The sequence below is a fragment of the Phragmites australis genome, chromosome 1, assembly GCF_958298935.1.
Source record: "Phragmites australis chromosome 1, lpPhrAust1.1, whole genome shotgun sequence".
NCBI lineage: Eukaryota > Viridiplantae > Streptophyta > Magnoliopsida > Poales > Poaceae > Phragmites > Phragmites australis.
This window is the reverse complement of record NC_084921.1, coordinates 2,891,762-2,915,506: the sequence shown is the minus strand read 5'-3', so window position 1 is coordinate 2,915,506 and position 23,745 is coordinate 2,891,762. Positions and strand designations below refer to the sequence as shown.

Below are 23,745 nucleotides of genomic sequence, written 5' to 3'. Positions count from 1 at the left end.
TGGCTTGAGGCTGTGGCAACATTTTTTGGAGAAACAAAGCAACAGCCTGCATTTTTCTGAATAATTGTGGCCCCTTCTAACAGCCACATAGCTTTTCTCCTTATGCATACACAGGAAAGACGACAAGAGCCTATGTATAAAAGTCAGTCAGCCAACAATATTAGAAGATTTTTTTTTAACTTTCTTGCTCTATTTTTGAGAGAGGAAAATATATACCTCCTTCTGCAAAGTGACTTAGCAGCTAAACTTTGTACCAGCTAGTCCTCTGGAGTCAAATGTGTGGTAGCGGCAGTAGTATATGTGTCACACATCTAGGATCATGTTTCCAACTCTGATGGCTCCATACCAACAACCAATCTTGGCACTGTCCATACATGGATTAGGGACTTAGGGTAGCTCATGGAATGGTAACTTCTTGTTCTTGATTAACGAACACGTCGAGGGTGCGCTTCCACCGGACCAAAATTAATCGGCACGATGGATGCGTAAATTATATTGCCTTGAAATTTACAGGTAGCAAGGTTTTTTGAAGAACAAGGGCTCCTAATGTCCGACCTTCATTGGAGGCCTGCAGGAGAGGCCGGTGATGGAGATGGCCGGGTGAGTGGAAGATGGTGGTGGGCAAAGGAGAGCTAGCGTGATGCATCCATCACAATATGTGAGGAGGGCCAGGGTTGGGCTAGCCAGATAGGGGTCCCATGAGAGCAACTGAAAGGAAGAGCTGAAATAAATAGGATGTTGCTGGGGAGAGTACTTAGCCATTATACATCTCTGCATCATACATATGCGTGCCAAACAGAAATGGGGCAGTGTTTGTGCGGTGTCACATGGGGATAGGCCACACAATGTCTCATGCATGCATGTGCATGCCCTGTAGCTACTTCACTCTGAACACAAACTATGAACAAATTGAACTGAAAAAAAAAAGAGAAATAAAATATGAGGTACCACTGCACAAAATAGGAGAATTGTATGGTTAACATCTGGATTAAAGACTCAAACTTATCCCTCCAAAAAGAAAAGGAAAAAAGAAACTTCAATTTTGTGCGGCAACAAAGCGCCTTGCATCATGTTGATTAGCAAAAGATTTTTTTTGCGAACGGATTAGCGAGAGAATTGACTATTCGACTAAATCTTTTACGTGTAAACAAACTTAGCTTAGCATGTAATAGCATAGTTACAGGTCAATCCTGGAGAACTGTCTTTCACTTTTCTGAAAGTGCATGCAAACCGGAAAGAGGAAAGCAAGAAATAGCCTTGCTGCAGCATAACGGTCTTTGGGGTAACCCTGTACCAATACAAACAAAGCAATGCCCCCAAGTTACACGCACAGAGTAAGAGCTTACATGCTGAGGTAAATGGATATGGAGACACACAGACACACCTGACACCAGCTGCAAGAGAGATCAAAGAGTAAATAAAGAGTAGGGAAAGAAATGGTAAATCAAAAAGGCTGTGGAGTAGTGCAAATCAGAAGGGGAACAACAAGGGCCGTAGGAATTGGCCACTACAGCTGCTGCTAACTGCACCTTACATACCTTCTCCTTCCCTTTCCCTCACCACCTCTCTTTAATACCTCACCTCCTCTTCCTCTTCCTGCTCAGGCCCTGCTCCTCTCATATCCCACACAACCCTCTTTCCTTCTGTGGATCTCATTCTCCAGTGCCCAAAGAGTCACTGCCATACAATCCATGCTGAACATGATGGTAATTATTTCCTGCTTTGCTTCTGGAAATTAGCCTCCTTTCTCTTTGCATCATCTATATAGGTAGTAGAATCTTGGTTGCTATGTTGTAAGGATCTAGCTAGAGAGGCAACAAGAGGAAGATATATACATGGCGGCTAAGGTCTCCAAATTTTAAGGAGAAAAGAAAACACACCACAAAAGGCAAAGTTCAAGATAGGAAATGGATCGTATATGCTGCTCCTTTCCTTTGATACACCAAGAGATAAGTAGCAACTCATCATGAAAACCAGAAAGATCACAGCGAGCTCATTGCATGCCACATCTACCTTTGGATTTATTTTATATTTGATTTGCTCAATTATCCCGTGTATATTTTTTGCATTAGTTAATTTGGTTTCTTTGCTTGTTCAGACTGATTTGAGCTGTGGGCCGTCCAAGGTGAGAGAACAGCCGGCGCCGGCCGGCTCAGGGCCGTCGGCGGGGAGCGCGAGCGACAAGCCGGGGAGGGGCAAGATCGAGATCAAACGCATCGAGAACACGACCAACAGGCAGGTCACCTTCTGCAAGCGCCGCAACGGCCTCCTCAAGAAGGCGTACGAGCTCTCGGTGCTCTGCGACGCCGAGGTGGCGCTCATCGTCTTCTCCAGCCGCGGCCGCCTCTACGAGTATTCCAACAACAGGTGATGAGATTTCATCTCTGCTTGCAGGTCTGCAGCTCCATACACACTGCACACATACATAATACATATGCATATATATTTACAACACCAAAGAAAGGCTATGCATATGCATACATACATATATCTTAGATCTTACATGCTACGCATGCTGTTTCTTTTCTTGTTTGAGATTCTTGTCCAAATTGGAGCAAGTTTGCTTCTAGCTTTCTTGAGGCAAAGGGTGGAGAGGGTCAAATGGGAGCTACATCTTTTGTTGCTTCTGTTATGAACTGCCTTGTTTATTTTGGTGTTCCTAAGGGGAGTAACAAGGGGAAAGAAATTGCAGCAGTTTCTTTGTGCATGCTCTGTGTTTTTTTCTGCTTTCCCTTGTGCTCCTGTGAGGTGAGGTGAGCTAGATGTTTAGATAGATCTAGTACAGAGCTTGCTGTGTGTGGTATGTGTACATGCCCTCAGCCTTTCATGTGTGAGAGAACTTCTTTGGCCTGGTGGTCCTGCTCTTTCCTTGCTGTATTTACGCTCTTTCCTTTCTCCCTCTGCTAGCTTCCTCCCTCCTGTGTTGTGTGAAAGAGTTGTAGAGATAGATAGAGAAGGGGGCGGAAGCTTTAGATTTCACATACCCCATGAATATCAAGCATATTTGCACACAAAATATAAGGCATCCTTGGGTTCCCTTTCTCCCTCTTTCCTTTTTGTATCTTTGCTTGTGTAGAAGCAGATCTAGCAGCTGCAAGCTGGTGTTGGTTGCTCCTTGCTGTGTTAGCTATTACATGCATGTATGTGTCCATGTAAGAGTATGTGTGTAAGGTAACAAGAGAGACAAAGGAACTAGCTACTCTTCAGTTTCTTTTGCACCATCTCCCTTCTGTTCCCGGCCATTGAGTTAGGGCTTCATCCCATATTTCTGTCTCTCTCTCGCTCTCTCTCATGATCTCATCGCATCACAACTGTGCTGTGCAAATTTTAGCCCGAGCGCACGGGAGTTGTTGATGCCCCTGACACCAAGACTGTGCTTTTCAAGAGGAGCCTTGAAATTAGTGGCACGGAGTCACGAAATTAGTGAAAACAGACAAGGAGACATGAAATTATTGATAATTCGTAGTTGTATCCCGTCACTTATTAGCGGGTTATCATTGGCCAGTAATGAGTAGCAGATTATCCTTGACCAGTCATAAATAATGGGTCTAGGTCAGGTTGTGACCCGTCACTAATGACTAACTCATCAGTGACGGATCATCTTAGAGAGTCATTAGTGATGGGTCACAACTCTATTAGTGATGGGTCAAATTGTGATCCGTCACTAATGATAAGTTTGATGAAATAGAGCAGGTGAATGAATTTTAATTAATCAATCATTAGATGTATCAGTCAATAAATTTTCTATCATAACTTTTTTTGTGCTTATACAATAAATATGTATTGCTATATTTTTTATTTTCTCTTATTTTTTCTCATCTCAGTAGCACTAGAATATGAGCCATTATACATTTATGCTCAAGTTTGATGTAAGGGGTAAAGACTATGGATACAAACGCGTGGTCGAAAAACGGTACAGAAACATCAGGGGCGAGAACTCAATCTTCCAGTCCATATTTTGCCTAAAAGAATTCGGCGAACCCAACAAAGTCGGGGGAACGAATGTAACTTTTTTTTAGATGTCCGTAGAGTAAAAAAAAAACATAGAAATCAGAGTTCGTATGTAAAAAATTATGTCTATTTTACTGAAGGTCACTCTAAATCACCTATTAAATTGCAATTCGACAAAAAACTGTCATAAAAAAAGCAGTCATAAGTGATGGATCATAATCGTGACCCGTTACTTATGATTTTTGGCAAAAAAAATATTAAAAGGTAAAATATCTGACTTCCTTAGAACGCACACGAGGGTGAGGTGGTAAGGGGCAACACATGCGAGCGGAGGTCCTAAGTTCGATTCATATGGAACACAGAGCACGTGACACATGGCGAGTGGTGGTGGCCCCTGTGTTGGGATGGTTCGGGTGAAATTTTTTTTTTGACTTTTTTCGTGTCTGAAAACACGAAAAATATTTTTCAGTCATAAGTGATGGGTTGAGTTGTGACCCGTCATCGATGAGAAAGTGACGGGTTGTTACCTGTCACTTATGTTTAGTCATCAGTGACGTATTCGGAGTGATAGTTACGGAATTGTCACATATGACAGTTATCACCCGTCATTTATGACTTTTTTTATGTAGTGCAAAAAGAAAGAGCAGTAACAAATTGAAGAATATTTTTGACATTACTGAAATGGTTTACACAAGGATCGGAGTGTATTTTAGCCTTTTTCTGTGTATGCCTGTCTCAGAACAGAATTCCTTTTTACATTCATATTTTAGCTCCTAATTAATGTTCATGTGAACGAACAACTAAAGTTCACAAAAGATGGGCCTTTTAGTGAGAATGCGAACACACAATAATAGGATAATGCAAATAAACAAGCTAAATAATTTACTGCGAGCAATAACAAACCAAATTGTATGTTTGGAAAAGAAGCCAAGTATGGCTCTTTTATTAAAGTAAAGATATGTTTATGACTAATAAACAACAAGACAGTTTAATTATGGATCATTTGGTTGACACCATTTGCTACTCAATCGAAGTAGATCAAGAAACATGACACGCGAGCAATAACATGCTGGAGTCCTATGACTTACTACTAGTTGTTTACATAAAAAGAAATTAAGTGACGTAAGCAAATGAAATTTTGTTTAGCAAACTAAAGGATTCGCCTTGTTTAACCAAAGTAGAAGTAGAAAATGGAAATCAGTTTCACTATTCATATATTTCTGAAAAATAATTGAGCAATACACATGCACTAATTAAAAAATATTCTTTTGGGGATCAGTTTCTCCCATTAAAACTTGTTGCACAGCATGCTAGGAGTACTAATCTGCGGTACGGGTGACACGTGGCCATGCATCTACTGTATCAACTCTTCAATAGAAAGCAGCAGCAGCATGTAAAACCCTTTTCCTTCTGTTCATGGGCCTGTGCCTGTGTGGAAGCCAATGGCATGGGCAGCATGCAGCAGCAGGAGTACTGTGCCTTCATCGTCTTGGGAGACGGCATGAGGAGTAAAGAAAGCTGGTGCCTTTGGTCAGACTGCTTAAGGCCTGGGTGAAAGGAAGCGTATCGGCTGGGTAAAAAGCCAAGGGCCCTAGGGCTGTTGCATTGTGTGCTGCTGGCTGGCTGGCTGGCTGCACTCCATTGCCCATTGGGTAAAACATTATTACATACTCGCTGTTCCCATCCAATCATGTGAAATCCTGTGCCATCTACTGTGGGCACTGGCCAGCCAACAGAGCCCTCGACGATGCTAAGGTTTCATCCCTTTGACCCTTTGCATTGGCGCGCGAGGAGTCTGAGAGGGATGCGAGTGGCTGCACTAGTTCTTGTGATGTGGCATTCTGCGTTGCTCAAGCATCTCTTGGCTTGGATAATGGTCTTTCGGACGGAGGGCAGATCTATTCTTTAACTTGCATGATTGTTAATTTGTTGGGTATTTTATGCGACGTTTTGCATATTTTGTGTGTGGATAATTTTTTTGAACAAATGTGTGTGGATAAATGACTTCAAGGATGTGGTGAGAAGACCTGACCAGAGCAGTCCAATTATTTTTCCAGTAGCAGGAACAAAAGATCTTCGAAGAATATCTTTTGAGAATTTTGTGGGATACGTTTGGTATGCAATGATCACTACCTGCCTAGCATTCTGCATCTATCTATTCTGTTTCTATGTTAGGGAGGTGCTTTTTTCTCTCTCTAATAAGTGTTATATATATTGATAAATTTACGCTGATGTGTTACTAGCTGGTAGGTTTCCGTGGCTGTTCTTCATCTTTCTCTGATCATTTGTATTTTGGTTATGTACGGGTTTGCATCACCGAGCACTCCACATAACTACATAAGAAACATAAGTTACAGTGAAGAGCTATTTTCTGAAATTAATTGTCGGAGTACGAAAATGTGTCCCGAACAGAATACAGCGAGAGCCTCTTACAACAAGTATGCTTAAGCTTAAGGATGAACTAAGAACCAAAATGCGAGAAAGAAGAGAGTCTGTTGTATTGGTGGAGAAGTTAGAGTCCTCCTGCCCCTTAAAAGCTTATTTTATAAAGAGGATGTGCAGAAGAAATTACCAGACTACTTCTGAGATATTATCTTACAATCATATGCGTATGAAGATATTTTGTGCTTTTCACTCCTCTACATATGACGTGGTAACTGGAGTACTATAATCGCTACAGATATACCACCGTACGTTAACTAAATATCTCATAGCTGGGGCGTTTCCCCAACATTAATAGCAGGGGAATAATTTTGCTCAAAAAATAGCAGTGGAATGGACTGATCTATAGCATAAGGATTTGCCTGCTGAAATAGAGTGCTGGAGTTCAATTAATTCCTTAATGAACAGAGCCTTAGGTCAATGATGTGAATTCTGGGTGTACACCCCCCATCACTTAAGTTCAAAATCTATTGAACTTGAATTGGGGTATGTGCTGTTCTTGTTTGATGGAAAGTATCAACATTCCCATATGTGTTCTAGTTTTGTATTCTGAAAAGGAAAGTTCGATTCCTTAAGCTTGTAGGAACATCTTCGCTGTTTTCTTACTAAGTGAGTAGTCATAGCTATGGTTGTTCTTATCACAGCAAAATTCCATGCCCTGTTCTGTTCAGGAAAATTGGATATTTTATTTCCAATCAAGAAAGTCAGACTATTGTACTTGATTTTTCCCACTATTGAAGTATTTTGTTAATAGTCTGACTTTCTTGATTGGAAAAATCAAGTACTTTCCCATCAAAGTTATGTTTGATGTAGGCAAATTGTGTTTTTAGAGGGGTGAGGCGTTCATACTACCGCATTGTGTTCCACTGTAATGTGAACTTTTACGCCGTTGAAGGCGTCCTCAGGTTTATAAATTGGACACATTTGTTTCCCCTTCTCTTAATAAATTAAGGCAGAACTCCTGCCATTGCCCGCAAAAAAAATTGTAGGCAAGCTGAAACCGTTTGTCCCTCAGATGCTTGGGATATTGAACTATCTGAAAAACTATATGAAGTACTAACAAACAAAATAAAACTAATAGTATCAACTACGTAATTCTTTTTCTTTTGCTAATTTTTTCCTTTTTAAAGAAAAAATGTAATGCATATGAATTGGAATTCTTTAAACACATTCACTTATTTATTCTTTTTACCAAAAAATATCATCTTTCTGTAGCATGGAGTTGAGCAGAACTAAAGGCTATACGTATATAACCATGCAAGAATCGTGATTATATGGTTTTCTTATGTTGACTGTGCCATATCAGAGGCTGCAATGTAAGACTATATTTGTAAAGGGTAATTTCATCTATATACCAAAATATGCCATAAAATTAAAAGTGAACTACTTTTGAGGAGTGCCTAAATTTTAGGGGAAGTAATGCACATGTGGATCCCAATTAAATACTAGTGTTAAGCTAATTGTTTATCTTTGTTATGTTTACAACACATAAGCATTTCGGTATCCAGTACTTGTTTTCCGCTAGCTACTGTTTCCTACGCAGCTCGTGGCCTTCTGTTATCGTTTTTTCCCTTTAGGAGAACCTTGTGGATATATCGATTACGTCAATATATATGAACAATGACATAGCAGGTGATTGATCATGCCTGGACACCATTGTCCAACATTAAACATGGCACATACTACTAGCTATGGTGAGTAGCCTGAAGACTGTAGCTAGGGTGGTACTGTGCCATAGAGAAGCTCTGAAGTCTAGTTGCGTTTGGACATGTAGTTTCCAAACGCAGCGACAGGCAAAAGATTCTCGGTAAAGAGGAACCCCACTGTTGCAAGCAGCTTAGCTCATGGAAAACTTGCGATAGCACAGGCTTCGGACCAATGTGTTCTATGATGTTGGATTCTACTATTCGGTCTCTTGTTTGCATTGTACGGGCTGTATCTCCTTTTACTCTTGAAGGCATAAAGGACCTGCAGAGTGCATTCTGCTTACTGTTGTTGGTCCTTTCAATAGTGAATGAAGCGAAGATACTGAACAACCTTGGGCAACTAATTTGTCCTTGGGACCTTCTGTCATATCTAAGCATTTCATCAGCTCGCAAATTTCCATCGGCCAAATATAGCTTTCTGCTATCTATCTATCTATCGAGTGTATGATTTCGAGTTCTCATATGATTATGTTATTCTGAAACAGTTAACTGTTTGTGCACATGTGATTATACCAAGTGCTTTCTTTAATTCCTTCAACAAGCCTGTGTACTAACTCCAATAGTGAACACCTTTGCATGCAGTGTGAAGGCCACCATTGAGAGGTACAAAAAGGCTAATAGTGACACCTCCAACTCTGGCGCAGTTGCAGAAGTCAATGCCCAGGTAAAATCATGTCAATCTTTCAGTCAAACAATTTTGTGAGTTGACTCCTTAATGTGAATGGAGCCAATTTCAGAAGTCAAATCTAGGAGAAATCTTTGAATGCAAGTATTGTACATCAACATTCCTACGCCAAACATGATTTCTCTGAGCAAAATATTCAGACAAGAAATTCTGAGCAGAAAGTACGGGCATTACACAATGGTTATTACACTGAAGCACTATGGATTCTGTTTGATCCAGCAGATCATAGGTGATTTTTTGATGGGCCTATAGCACAATTTTATGCTAAGAACGCACGGGGATGGAGAAATCTTAGACAATAGAAACAAAATCTGTGCACACCAACAGAGAGCAAACTGCACACAATCAGTGCCACAATATTCTGATCACCCATGTTGTCATGTTGTGTTTGTGGTATATGCACACCATCAAGCAGACCCAACATGCACCGAGTTCAACCACCGATTGATTAACTTAGTTTGACCAAAAAAATTCGGTATTAGAAACAGTACCACCATCCATTTAGTATTAAGCTAATACATAACATCGTACTACTCTAGCAGTCTCTGAAGGTTAATTTCCGTGGCTCCACATGAAATATTAATATAGAAATGCAGCTGCTTAATAAAAGAAATCTGAGATCGATTTATGGCCATATGATATAGGTATCTGAATTTATCGTTCACCTAGAAAATTTCCATACTATCTCATGGCTTACCTGTGTACGTACTCCTGGATGTTTTCTTTTGCCTATATGAAGCTCAGAGCCTCAGACTGCAGTGCTTCCTCTTCATACTTTCAGACTTGCTAACTGCAGGTGCATAATTATGTAGTCCATTATCGGTATTCATATGAGGAGATCCTGAGAAATGGCATAATGCTTTTATATAAAGATAATCATTTTAGATACATAAATAAAATCTAGAATGATATTTATAAATTATTTAAAGTTTATCTGGGAAACCAATATGTTTTAGTGGTTTCACTTCTGGTCAACTAGGACATCACGAATAATTTGTTTCAGTTAAAACAAGTCTAAAATTTACATAGTGCTTCTGATACTGTTGTCTTCTTTGTAAGGTCAATTATCTATCGCAATTAGCGAAAGTTTTATTTACTGAATGCATTCATACTGTAAACTTGCAGTACTACCAGCAGGAATCCTCCAAGCTGCGCCAGACGATCAGTAGCTTGCAGAACTCAAACAGGTAAAAGCTTTCGAATTAGAATGTCCCAGTTTATTTTGTCTTAATTAACAAATAAAGTAATACATCGCGATATCTAACTTGTCTACTGATCTTGTAGGACCTTAGTAGGAGATGCAATAAATAGCATGAGCCTCAGGGAACTTAAGCAGCTGGAGGGCAGGCTGGAGAAAGGGATAGGCAAGATTAGAGCTAGAAAGGTATATATATTATGTAACAGTGACATATCTCCAGCGAATTCTAAGAACCTGAACTAAATCTTAAAAATTCCTAGAGCAATAATCCTCCCTATCGAAACAGGCCCTTTGGAAGTTTTGAGGACTAGAAATGCCTGCAGCTATCCATGCATATGGGAAACAAATATGCTTTATGTAATTCGTTTCAATGTTGTGCCGGTGTAACAAACAATGCCTTTCTTGCAGAATGAGCTGTTAAATGCTGAAGTTGAGTATATGCAGAAAAGGGTTAGTAAAATTAAACATTCCCCTTCTGGGGGTAGTTTTCTCCCCCGGCCCTTTTTCCGTACGTACCAAATAACATGTGGCATTATTTTTTTTCTTTTCAGGAGATGGAGCTACAAAATGACAATATGTACTTAAGGAGCAAGGTAAATACAGCAGCTTGTTTGTCAGAGCAGATTCGTTGCAAGGATGACCCTGGTCTTTTAAGTTGTGGTCACTGAAATTCAAGTTATTTCTGCATGCAGGTCTCTGAGAATGAGAGGGGGCATCAGCCAATAAACATGCTGGGGGCGCCATCAACAAGTGAATACGATCACATGGTCCCATACGACTCGAGAAACTTCCTGCAAGTGAGCATCATGCAGCAGCCTCAGCATTACTCCCATCAGCTGCAACCAACAACCCTTCAACTCGGGTAAATATATATACATGTATAGTTCCCCTTTAATTTGCATGCAGTTTATGTGCATATATATGTTTATACCTCTAACACCTGCTTAGCTATAGATATCGAGACTCAAGACAACAATTTCGACTTTTGACTGTATCATGCACCAATGCTAATTCAGTTTTCCTGTCCCTTTATTTTTCTACTCTGCAGCCAACAGCGATTCAGTTAAATTTGTCTACACACTGCCAAATATTAGGTAATCCCCACTAAATAGCTGAGGATTAGTATATCAATAATTAGATAGGAATATCAAGTTGCTAACATGTGAATTTATATTTGTATCTTAATGCAGTGCTCTTTACTGTCTTGCAGATGAAACCTGAAGGCACGCAGGTGTATCATGTGTCCGAGATCAAGTAATTCTATGTTTGTACAATAATGATCGTTACTACTACTGTTAGCAGTTGAAGTACTGTAACGTATATCCGTACGGTAAACACTTGTGACTTGTGAGCGTTTGCTCCACGCCGCAGCACCACCAGCTTGCTCACCGCAAGAGACTTGCACCGGCCAGTATGTGTTAAGTTGTATGTATAATATTATCCCCAGTACGTACTCCAGTTTGTGCAATCAGATGCTAAATTAAGACAAAAATTCGCATTCTTCAGTTAATCACATGTGTGTTATATTACTGTATGGTTTCCACACGAATGTGTGATGGATAATTGCTGTGGTATATGATTTATCTCCTCTTCCGGCCGGACCCTTGTTTTCCGGCGAACATTGATCTGCAAAATAACTTTCTAGTGTATACTATACGGATTATTAAGGCATAGGTGTCGAGATGTCATGTTCTAGTGCATGATGAGTTCCATATCTCGTGCGCGCGCGCATGATGTGATGACGATGCATCTACTTTACTAGGACAGTAGGACTCTAGAGTGGTACTCGAGAAGTGCAGTGGTTGTTGTTACCTCGCCGTTGGGAAGATTTTTCCACTCCTTGCAGCCGCCGCCCGCGCGCTTGGTGTCGCCGGCTACTCTGCCGTATGTCCGTGCGTGCACCTGGTTGAGGAGACGGCGGCGAGAGACGTGGAGCCGTATGCCGGCGCGGACGGGCCAACCGGCGTGGGACGACGCTGACCGTGATGCCGCAGCGCGCGCGTGCCGCGCCGTGCCGTGCAACGAAGCCGGAGTCGAGGGGGGCGGGGTGGCAGTTCCGCGCAGACGGCGGCGAGAGACGTGGAGCCGTGTGCCGGTGCGGACGGGCCAACAGGCGTGGGACGACGCTGACCGTGATGCCGCAGCGCGCGCGTGCCGCGCCGTGCCGTGCAACGAAGCCGGAGTCGAGGGGGGCGGGGTGGCAGTTCCGTGCAGACGGCGGCGGTTAGGGATGGCAATGGGTCCTGCTCCGTCGGGTTTTGCTGAAACAGATCCGAATTTAAAACCCGACTCGTCAAACCCGACCCGAATCTGAAATCAATATCGGACGCAAAACCACTCCCGCCCCCGGCCCCGACGGGGACCTGAAACCCAACAGAGCAACCCGAAACCCGGTAGTGTGACGGTGGTGGGTCGGGGCGAGGCGGGGCGGGCGAGCAGGGTGGGGCGGGGCTGGGCTGGGCGGGTGCGGTTTCGGGTTTCGGTGACACCCACGGGTGAAAAAATAGACCCAAACTCGAACCTGACCTGAGTTAAGATCCGACCCGACCCGATCCGAATAGCTTCGCAGGATTTTTTTTCACCCAAATCCGCCCCCCTTGGATCTGAAATTCGCAGGGACCCGACCCGACGGGGGAAATTGCCATCCTTAGCGGCGGTGCCTGTGCGGCTGGCGAAGTGGCCTTCGGTGGCTGCGGCGTAGCGTTGCGGACGGGCCCCGTGAGTGGGCCGTGGGCCGCTCGTCGACCGCGCCGCTTGATCTCGACGCAAATCTCGTGGGGCAGCTGCAGCGGCGTGGAGAAGTCCACCGACTTCCTCTGCATCCCACGGGCCACCAGTCGCGGACTCCAGGCCTCTACTGTGCACGTATATGCCGAAGCCCAAAAGTCAGGTCCACAATGGCCTGCTGCAACAGAAAAATGAAGCATGTTCTCGTTATCTCGTAGTACCAACCCAGCTCCCACTGCTAGCTAGTAAGCCTTCCTCTCTTCCCTCAAAAAAGAAAGAGAGGAAGTCTTCGTCTCCCGCCATCTTTTTGTTTTTTTAACAGTTACACTGCAGTTTTTAGATGTCTCCTTCGCCCATGCTTTTGGAATGAATCAACTTGGTCAAGAAAAAGTGACAAATATGTTGAATTGTTAATTAGGCTATCTCCTCTTCAAATATCTAGGAATTTTTATTTTTATCACCGTTTGGGATAGATGCTTTCTCTGAGATTCTCATCAAAGTGGTTAACATACTTGATTATTTGAGTGGCAAAAATCTGACTTCCAGGGGTAGATTCATCATAACAAATTCTTACCTAACCAGTCTCCCCATGTATTTTTACCATTTAACTGTTGGTGCTTATAGCAAGATGGACACGATTAGGACAAGAATTTTCCAGCGGGTCTGAAAATGTGAACAGGTACCATATAGTCAAATAGGAATCCATATGTCGACCAAAAGACTATAGAGGTCTTGGCATTTTAAGCACTATGATCATGAATAAATGCTTATTTGTCAAATGGATCTGAAAAACTGCTATGATCTGATGTTAGCTTCTCATAGCCAAATATATACCAGAGGGTAATTTCTTCACCTCAAAACACCAAGACACTTCTCTTCTTTGGCAAGGACTGCATAAGGTCAAACATCTATTTCAGTGAGGAGCTATTTACAAAGTTAATAATGGAAGAAATGTTTTCTTCTGGGAGGATATATGGCTAGGAGATACACCTTTGAAAACCCAGTATTCTAATCTTTTTTATATGTGTGCTCATCAAAATGTCTTAGTCTCTAAATGCTGGTGTATTGGAATTTGGGACATTCAGTTCAAAAGAAGCCTCGTTGAGAGGGACATATCACATTGGGAAGATTTAATGCAAAGATTGCAAAATGTTCAGCTAAATGAGGATCAGGATGAAGTCCTCTAAACTTTGGATAAATCAAGGATATTCACCACTAAATCTTTGTGTAGGTTTCTCACCTTTGAGCGTGTTCCTAGAGGGGGGCTTGGGACATTTGGAGTTGTCAACTCCTCCTTCGAATTAAAGTTTTCCTATGGCACATGCTACACAATAAGCTCTCCGTAGCCATTTCTCTTAAGATAAGGGGTGGAAAAGAAGTGAGAGATGTAACCTGTGCGATAAATAAGAAAAATATCAATCTTATTTTCTTCGGCTATGTCATTGCTCAGTGTATCCGGAGCGCCTTGCGAGAGACTTTTGGATGGAATAGTTTCCAGTGCTTGGTGGCTGACTTAGGGATAAGTTAGCTTTAGAGCCTTTTCAAAAATTCTCAAAAATATGGTTTATTCTTTTTTGCAGATCTTGCATGGGCATTATGGCGATCCAAAAACAAAATGATGATCGAGATGAAGTTTTCAAACAAACCTAATGAAATTTTATACCTCGTTGTCTACTTCGTGCAAAGTTGGAGCTCCCTGTTAAGAGAAGATGATAAGCTCAAAGTGAACGACGCTATGACGAAGATCAGGGAGTGGATGTGTGGATTCACTCTGGTTGAGAGCCCTCCTTCTGATGTCTATGAGCTGTAGGGCTTCTGGACTCTTGATGTAATAGGATAGTTTCTATCTGCTGTTACTTTTGCATGTGTTGCGCTAGCACACAATGGCCGCTTGGTTCTGGTCTCACAAGTTGGGAGTCCCCAGCTTCTTCTTTTGTTTCTGGGATATGTTTTTCCAGATATCTTTTATTGACTTTCAATATAAGCTGAAGTCTTACTCCTTTAAAAAAACATAGAGTAACCAGGTATAAGAGTTCCTCAACCTCTTTCTCTTCTTACTCTTGCTCTTCTTCTTCCTCTCCTTCATCCATAGACCCCAAAGAACGAGCGGGACTATGGTCCGCATGCCGGTAGGGGGCTCGAGCCACCCCAGGAATCCGCCCCTGCGCATTAAGGTTCGCAGGCAGCAGACATGTACCGTTGCGCTACCGTCACCTTGTGAATACGGTCGATGCGTCTCGCACTGACGTACGGGATTGGCGAAATATACCAGTAATCGATTGCAAGCCAGTGCGTACTCCGTACTGTGTGTCACCTTGTACATGGTGAGACTAACATGTAAAGATTCATAGCACGAAGAATGCAAAAACTGGTTGTTATCAGGATTCGAATCCGACTAGGACAGCTTGCTTCATTCGTTCATTGCGATCGATCCATACGAAAACACAGCAAAACATGAGTGATTACACCACAGATGTTCACACAAAAACACAAAAAATAAAGTAACCATCAAACCAACAAATACTCCAAACGTAATCGCAGATGGATCATGCATGAGTGCAGCTGCCACGCTCTCTCTAAGATCTACGCCCTCCCTTCGTTGGCCTTCTTGAACGCCGCAGCCTGCGCCGCCGCGGCGCCGTCCGAGCCGCCCGCCGCCGCGGCCGCGAACGCGTCCCGCACCTGCTCCGTTGTGTAGGGGAACCCCGCGAGTGTCATCGAGTTCAGCAGCGCCGCGGCGCCCTCGCGCAGCAGCGCGCCCGCGCCGTCGGTCCTCGTGTTCGCCAGCGCGTCCTGGATGCTCACGTCCGTTCCGCCGGCCGCAGCGCTGCCCGCCGTGCCGAAGAAGTGGCCCATACTGCTCGGCCACCGGCCGCCGATCGCGGACCAGATCTCCATCGGGTGCGACCTCCAGTAACTGACAGGAAACGTATGCCAATGTGGGCACAGTGTCAGCTGTGACTGATTTTACAAGCAAAAAATAAGGCGATGGAAGCGTAAGCGGCTTACTCGCATGTCCCCGGGAGGACGCCGGGGCTGTGGGGGTCGACGGGGATGAACGGCGTCGGCGTGGAGGTTCCGAAGCCTCCGTGCGACGGTGTCGCCGGAGAGTCACCGTACGCCGGTGGCGTCCCGCCGTAGGCCCCGTGAGACGGTGTCGGGGAGCTCCCGTAGGCGCCTCCATTGGGCGGCGAGGGGGAACTCCCGTAGGCGCCCCCATGGGACGGCGAAGGGGAAACCCCGCCAGTGGACGGCGCCGCCGGTGTCGTCCCGTACCCGCCGTGGGACGGGGAAGGCAGCGCTCCAGAACCCCCGTGCGACGGCGTCCCGTAACCGCCGCCGTGGGATGGGGACGTCCCACTGGAGCCGCCGTGGGACGGAGTCGTCCCACTGGAGCCTCCGTGCGACGGCACGGGCGTGATGCCCCCGTGCCCGCCGCCGATCCCGGGGAACGTGCGCGGGTCCATTGCCGGCACGCAGTCTGGCTTCTTCACGTCACCTGCGGCAACCACACATTTCGCCGTGTCAACTAAGCATTGTTACAACCTGCATGTCTGCATGAATGCCTTGCAACAATGTTGCACGCAGCTCGAGGAGAAGGACGTGTACCTTGGCTCGCCTTCTCCATGGGGTTGCTCCTGGACTCGACCACGGCGACCAAGGCCTGAGCGGCCAACGCAGCGAGCACGAAGCTCGCAAGGACAGCCCTCGCCGTCTTCTTCGCCTCCATGGCTGCGGCTGCTGCTTCGCCTCCTCCTCCTCTGCCTGCTACTGGTGTGGAGTGGTGAAGATTAGCTGAGCAGCGTGTGGGTATAAATAGCGGGAGCAGAAGCTACCAGACTGGCGCCATGGGAATTGAAGGCGAGCGTCGTAAATTGATGAGGTCGCAGATGACGCAGCTGGTAGTTGGCAAGGGAATTCAATGGGCGCATCAAGGTATCCACCAGTCCATGGATCGATCATCCGACTAGGCAAGGCGTGCGCTTGCCTCCATCCACAGCAGGAGTAGGCTGATGCGTTGTTCGATTCGATTCGACTGTCTCGTCTCTCTCCTTGCTCCTTGCCCGCGGCAGCAAGTTCTTCCTCACTAGGCTCTGTTTTTTCGTTTTTCGTAATGCACTCCTGTAGTGTTGTCAGCCATGAAAACAGAGGCACACGCATACATGATCTGTTGAGCTCTAATTGGTGATCAAGATGATCGATCAAGACACTGTAAAATACTTCCTTTGTTATCACTGTAAATTATGCGATTTAAATTTAATCCAGATGGAGATAATTAGAAAAAGCAACTGTACATGGCTCTGAGTCTCTGAGTAGTATGATCACACAAGGTTCAACTGTCAAGCAACCAGACGAAATGGCTGGGCTTAATCACATCAAGGCTCTCGTTGTAAGCGTTGATTCTGAGCAAGCAAATCTGTTGAAGCCTTTAATCTGGCCATGATCCTCTCTTGACCTGGTTGGGTGGCCATCGATCTGTATATACTCCACGAGCCATAGATGCTGCAATGAATAAAGGCTGCTGAGTTCTTGCCTCTGCACGGTCCAGGTCGGGGGTCCATGCTAGTGTTGTCTAGGGGCATTTGTTTTCGATTGCAAGCTGGTCGGTCGGCCCAGCTGTTTGGAACAGTTATGGGTAATATATTGCACTAGTGCAGTTGAAGCGATCCAGTAAATGCATGTCTCTTTTTTGGACCTGCGCCTTGTGATTGTTGCGATGCAATGTGGATCCATGAGACGATGCACTGGCAATGAAAAGATCTTCACATGCATATGCTGTTTTACTGTTATCTCTTGAAGCAATTGGCTTGGTTATCAACTGCATGCAATTCAGCCCATCGTCAAAAAGATAAATCAACTGCAGTTCGGTGATTAGAATTGCTTGAGCTCGATATATTCTGAATACTAGCATCAGAAACCACAGAACTGAAGTTTTTACAGCTCGCAGAGAAAAGCAGTTGGTTAACTGAGGTAGGACGTATCAGAGTGGTGTGTGATTGCTGCAACGCAGAGTGAGAGCATTTGCGTTCTGCAGCCCGCACTCTTCCATCCATGAAAGCAAATTTTGCGACAGTTTACATCTCCTGCGATCGATCAGGTCAGGCAAATGAACATCCAAGTGTACTGCCTGCCTGGCGATAATTTGGCTAAAACTCTCTGGCAAATTTCACCCAATTGAAGACAGATCATCTCTGCGATCTGGAGCATATCAACCTCATCCTGATCTTGCAGTTTACAAGAGGAGAGGAGAGAAATCGCCGGATGTATTGACTGTGTGAGATCGATCAGAGGAGGAATTGCGTGGGGTATATTTACAGTGGCACGAGGTATCCCACGACCACGAACCTCTCCCTCCATGTGAGCTTCACATGCAACCCAGCACAGTCCTTCGTCTGCAATTACCTCCTCCATTGATTTACCTCACCACGCATGGCCATGCATGCACACGCATACACCGATGAATACAAGAAGACTGAGGAGATCGAGAGCTTTTGCATGATTGCAGAACAGAAGGGAACGAAACGAAGGTGTAACACCCTACTTTACAACTAAGCCTATTTATATGAAAAATAGGACATTTTGGCAGCATTTCCTCTATAAAGAGGTATAACTGACCAAAAGAAATATCACAGACAGGCAGAAACAGATATAACCAGCATATATATAACCTTCACGACGCTACCAGCGTCTCACCACAACATGAACCAAGCAAACGACAGACCACCAAAAACACCATTTATAACACCGGTTGAGCTATCAACATGGTGATGAGGTAGTGTGTGCAGCTACCAAGATCCATCCCCAAAATGCACGTTAACATCTAAACATACCTGTAAAGAAAGCACGGGTGAGATTCGAAAATCTCAGCAAGTGAAAGGTACTTTAACAAAAAACTATTTAGCCACAGTTGAATGTGCTAACAATTCTAAATAGAAACTAGTAATGAAACAGACCGCCACCACTAGGAGAAATAATTCTGACTAAGCAAGTCCAACAATAACATTAAATATTTTAACAATCGATTGGTATAAGCCTTCAGAGCCGCATATATATCTATATACAAGCTAACTTAAAGGAAATAAAATTCGATGCGAATGATTCATTGAATTCCATAAGAAGACAACCATGTACATGATATGCTCTCCTTACCCTTACCCCTCCTCGGGTAACGTAAGGGTGTGCACCATACCCTAAGAAGACATAACCATGCGTATGATATGATCTTCTCACCCTTACCCCTCCTCGGGTAACGTAAGGGTCACCCTTACCCCTCCTCGGGTAACGTAAGGGTGTGCACCGTACCCCTCCTCGGGTGACATACGGTACTGTACCGGTACGGTCGCGGCCAGAAGACGACGACAAACTTCCAATGCATGAGATATATACGTATGACGTGCTTCAAGCATAACCGACATAACTCCCGAAAAATGCTTGAGACTTAAAACAACATTGCATAAAACAATAATGAACAACTGCAGAATGGCATATCGTACTTACTGCACTTCATAGATCAATCATCGAGTAAACTTCTGGAAAAGTAAACAGCATAGTAACCAGCTCATAATCAGTTATTCAGATCAGATGAATGCATTGTAATTAAAGAATGTAGGTAACCTAATAACAGGTTAAAGCGTAGTCATACAATACATTCACTTGCCTTTACCGACGATGAAGAAAATTTCGATCAAGAACGTCCAGAAATAGTACCACCTGGACAGGCATACTATTAGAACTAAAACACATAAAATATGAAGCGTCAATTCTACGTCTGAAAACGTCGCGTATACGCCTACATTCAAAAAAACTGAACAGACAATTATATCACATGAAATGATACATTATTTTCAATTCAGAGTCGAACTAAAATCTCACTAATTAGACTTCGCTCTGATGATCGAAATAAATACTTCGACTCGGATATCGTATCTTCGAATCAATAATGATTATCGAAACGAAACAGACTATTGATCACATGAAATAATACGACAGGAATTGATTGATTTGATTTAATCCAACCACAAATGTTCAGAAATTACCGAGAAATCGCCTTCGAAAAATTGACGACGAATCCGACGAAAATCCGAAATTTCCAACTTTCCCCTTTTTCTTCTTTCTTCCTTTCTCTTTCCTGGCTTCTTCTTCCTGCGCTGGCTCTGTGGCTTGCTTCTTCCTTCTCTCACGGCGGCCAGCACAAAACACAGCAGCCGGCACAAAGCACGGCGGCAAGTGGCGCGCAGCTGCATGCGGCGCGCGCGCGGCAGGCGGACAGCACGAGGCGCGGTGGCGTAGGCACGCGGTGAGCAGGACGGCGACGGCAGGCCAGGCTCGGTCGGCGGACGGCGCGGCGGCAGCAGCGTGCGGCGCACGGCGGCTCACGCGGGCGACGGCAGGAGCAGCGGCAAGCGACGTGCTCAGCAACGAGAAGAGAGAGCAAACGCGAACGTGAGCGAAGAGTCTGGATGGATCGAGTGACGACCGGAGCTTTATCTCTTCTTTTTTTTTTTTTTTTAAAAAAAACAACGAATGGTCTAAATTTATTGGGCTCGCTACGGGTCTCAAAGTGCCCGGAACGGACGTATGAATAGCAAAATGGGTTCGTCTCGACGAGATGAACGCAACCACGGTCTCCGATCGTCCACACGAGCAATGGATCAAAAAGTCAACTTTTTGTCAAATCTCTCTTTTTTCCTAAAAAAAAATTTAGTATTACATTCTCCCCACCTTAAAGGAATTCGTCCCCGAATTCTGCCGCTTCCATGGCAACTATAGAATAAAGGTAAAATATTTCAAAACTTATGACTCACCAGTCTCAAAGAGCTTAGGGTACTCTTTGCGTATTTGTTCTTTAAGTTCCCAAATTGCTTCTCGTTCTGATTGATTTGTCCAAAGGACTCTCACAAACTTGATAGTCCTCCTTCTCATAACTCGCTCTAAGGAATCCAGAATACGTACTGGGTGGCACTTTACGGTCAAATCTTTCTCTATCGTGATCGATTCAACATCAATTTTATGCTCAGGGTCTCTCAGATATTTTCTTAGCATAGAAACATGGGAGACATAGATACTCCACTCATCGAGCCTGGTTATTCAAGATAGTAAAACCAACCGCTTACTCGGGTTGTGATTAGAAATGGTCCAATGTACCTCGGGCTAAATTTCCCAGAGGTACCAAAACGTACAATACTTTTGGTTGGCGACACCCCGAGAAGAACATGGTCGCCAACTGCAAATACTAAGTCTCGTCTCCGGACAACTACATAGCTCTTTTGTCGACTCTGAGCAGTCAACAAGTTATGATGTATTTTGGTATACCTTTTCTGATGTTTGCTGAACCAAATCCAGACCAAGTAGTGATCTCTCTCCAACAAAATCCCAACACAAAGGAGAAACACACCTTCGGCCATACAAGGTCTCAAAAGGAGCCATCTGAATACTAGCTTGATAGCTATTATTATAAGCAAACTCTGCTAAAACTGGGATACAAATTTAGAATTCCAATCTGAAATGATCGATTTTGACACATCATGCAACCTCACTATTTCCTTGATATACAGGGGAGCCAAAATATGTGCCGAACTGGTTATCTTCATTGGGATGAAATATGCGGATTTTGTAAACCTATCCACAACATCCCAAATAGCATCTCTGCTCGAGGTGAACGAGGCAATCCAACAATAAAGTCCACAGCGATATGTTCCCATTTCCATTCTGGAATTTCTAAGGGTTGCATTAATCCTGCAGGTCTTTTATGTTTAGCCTTTACTTGTTGGCATACACCACAAGCTGCAACATACTTAGCAATATCCACTTTCATCCTTTTCCACCAAAATTTTTGCTTTAGATCTCGATACATTTTGGTTTCACCTGGATAAATAGTATAAAGAGTCCGATGAGCTACTCTCAATATATCCATTTTCATATCTGCCTTCTGTAGTACACAGAGACAGCCTCTAAAGCGTATTGCACCATACTCATCAATACTAAACTCTTTTGATTTTCCTGTTAAAATTCTCTTTCGAACTTCTTAAAGAAGACAATCATGCTGTTGAGCTTCACGAATATGCTCATGTATAGTAGACTAAATAAACATTTGAGTCCCCTTCTGTATTGTACTAGTAAAACAAAAAGAAATCTTCATTCGACTCAAATCCAACAATATAGACATTACTGTTTTAGGAACACCTGTCCTGTTAAAAGCATCTGCTACCACATTCGTCTTCCCTAGATGATACTGAATTGTCAGATCATAGTCTTTAATTAATTCTAACCATCTTCGTTGTCTCAAATTCAGATCTCTTGAGTGAAAATATACTTGAGACTCTTATGATCAGAGAAAATATCACATGACTCGCCATACAGGTAATGCCTCCAACTCTTCAAGGCAAAAACTACTGCAGCCAATTCTAAGTCATGAGTAGGATAATTCTGTTCATAAGTTTTCAATTGTCTGAAAGTATATGCAATTACTTGACCTCCTTGCATAAGCACACAGTCAAGTCCAATTCGGACAATATCGGTGTAGACTGCGAAACGCTTGCCACTCTCGGGCAAAGCCAGAAAAGGAACGTTCACTGACTTATTCTTCAAAGTTTGAAAATTTATCTCACATTCATCAGTCCATACAAATGGAACACACGTCTCAGTAAGTCTAATCATAGGCTTTACAATAAAGGAAGAACCTTGTATAAAATGTCAGTAATGGCCAGCGAATCCAAGAAAACTTCGAATCTCGGTTACATTGGACGGTCTTTACCATTCCGTTGCCTTCTCACTCTTAGAAGGAAAAATGAATCCAAGAACACACAATATTTCTGTTAATACTATACCAGCCAATTATGAGACACTCTCATCGACTAGTTCTAAAACCAAGGCATTAGTTGCCCAGAAACATCCTTTTTGGTGGATGCAATCACACCAAAAAATATTGTTTGGCTAACTCCACAGACTCGGGTCGAAACCCCCCAATAAGAAATATAAACCTTCTTTGCTTCAACTTCAACTCTTTCACAGGGAGGATCAATTTATAAACCTTTATGGTTCAAGATTTAAAGAAACATCAACACTTCACTTCTTCTACAAACATCACTAACTCCAAAAAAATACGAGTGGGGATAGATCTACACAAGAGACAATCACAACGTTAAGATATAAACCTCCAGTTGGTCAATCTCATCTCGATATGTCACCAAGTCTAGAACGGGTGATCAGGAGATTACAACCACGTGCCTAATTCAATCCTTCTAAACATCTAACGACTCGTCCTTCATGGTACTAGTTTAGACTTGCACCTTCCAACTTGAATACCATAACACTCCCATCCAAAGGCAGTTGGACCAATAGATAAATTGTGTTGACTGGTACGTTCAAAACATGCCAAACTGGCATACTAAAGAACTTCACATCTTGCTCACATTCCCAGGCCAGTCACACTATCGGTAACCACACCACAACTTCTTCAAAGTAGAATTGCATGCAAAGACACATCCTCCTCGAAAGTTGAAAAGACATCAATTAATCTAGCCGACAAGATAATCACTACGGAATGCTCATGGAGAGGGTTGAAAATATGACCTTTACAAACTCAACCTTGTTAATCCAACTCCAATTTAGTTTAGAAAACACCATTTGCAACACCAGTTTACCGTCAATGGGTTGAGCGTTAGTATACAATACTTCTCTCCGGGTCCTTAGAAGACATACCCTCTCCTAAACAGCAACAAAACTACAAAGATACACCCCAATGGTTCATCATCTTTCACAACACTCCTTTAAACAGGAGAGCAACCCTTAGCTCCCAAACATAACTTTAATCTCAGCACTTAAATTCTGGAATAAACTCCACTATTTACAATGCTCTTCCCTCAAACCAGAGTTTAGATAAAACCGATTTTAAGCTATTCTCACAACACGTATTGACATCTTAGCGACCAAGTACGTAGAATATCACTTTATGTAACAGCAGATATTTACTCCCAATAGGAACAAACTTCCAGTATGCAAACCTACCCAGACACTTCCTGGCGAAAACTTCAGCT

The 23,745-nt window shown here is 43.5% G+C and overlaps 2 protein-coding genes and 1 long non-coding RNA gene across 3 annotated transcripts; 1 reads left to right on the top strand and 2 right to left on the bottom strand.

Moving 5' to 3' along the window:
• Nucleotides 1-1,573: 1,573 nt before the first annotated feature.
• On the top strand, nucleotides 1,574-11,211 carry LOC133916752 (MADS-box transcription factor 3). Its single transcript, XM_062360612.1, has 10 exons — nucleotides 1,574-1,706; nucleotides 2,099-2,367; nucleotides 8,682-8,763; nucleotides 9,910-9,971; nucleotides 10,069-10,168; nucleotides 10,391-10,432; nucleotides 10,534-10,575; nucleotides 10,675-10,844; nucleotides 11,031-11,076; nucleotides 11,193-11,211. Exons 1-9 carry the CDS (start codon nucleotides 1,692-1,694, stop codon nucleotides 11,047-11,049), a joined length of 801 nt encoding a protein of 266 aa, XP_062216596.1. The 5' UTR covers nucleotides 1,574-1,691; the 3' UTR covers nucleotides 11,050-11,076; nucleotides 11,193-11,211.
• Nucleotides 11,212-15,069: 3,858 nt separating this feature from the next.
• On the bottom strand, nucleotides 15,070-16,772 carry LOC133916672 (protodermal factor 1-like). The gene is made up of 3 exons (XM_062360489.1): nucleotides 16,319-16,772; nucleotides 15,719-16,208; nucleotides 15,070-15,626 (listed from the first exon to the last, which is right to left on the bottom strand). Exons 1-3 carry the CDS (start codon nucleotides 16,437-16,439, stop codon nucleotides 15,293-15,295), a joined length of 945 nt encoding a protein of 314 aa, XP_062216473.1. The 5' UTR covers nucleotides 16,440-16,772; the 3' UTR covers nucleotides 15,070-15,292.
• Nucleotides 16,773-18,355: 1,583 nt separating this feature from the next.
• Nucleotides 18,356-20,198, bottom strand: LOC133916829 (uncharacterized). Its single transcript, XR_009909544.1, has 2 exons — nucleotides 19,747-20,198; nucleotides 18,356-19,420 (listed from the first exon to the last, which is right to left on the bottom strand). It is a non-coding gene; the product is annotated as an uncharacterized LOC133916829 (long non-coding RNA).
• Nucleotides 20,199-23,745: the final 3,547 nt, after the last annotated feature.

What these genes read in the sequence shown, in the direction of transcription:
- LOC133916752 (XM_062360612.1), top strand. An exon ending in TACGAGTATTCCAACAACAG is followed by an intron (nt 2,368 to 8,681) that starts GTGATGAGATTT and finishes CTTTGCATGCAG; the next exon opens with TGTGAAGGCCACCATTGAGA. An exon ending in ATATGTACTTAAGGAGCAAG is followed by an intron (nt 10,576 to 10,674) that starts GTAAATACAGCA and finishes TTCTGCATGCAG; the next exon opens with GTCTCTGAGAATGAGAGGGG.
- LOC133916672 (XM_062360489.1), bottom strand. Translation starts at nt 16,439, where the DNA reads ATGGAGGCGAAGAAGACGGCGAGGGCTGTCCTTGCGAGCTTCGTGCTC. An exon ending in CATGGAGAAGGCGAGCCAAG is followed by an intron (nt 16,209 to 16,318) that starts GTACACGTCCTT and finishes TGGTTGCCGCAG; the next exon opens with GTGACGTGAAGAAGCCAGAC. An exon ending in GTCCTCCCGGGGACATGCGA is followed by an intron (nt 15,627 to 15,718) that starts GTAAGCCGCTTA and finishes GTTTCCTGTCAG; the next exon opens with TTACTGGAGGTCGCACCCGA.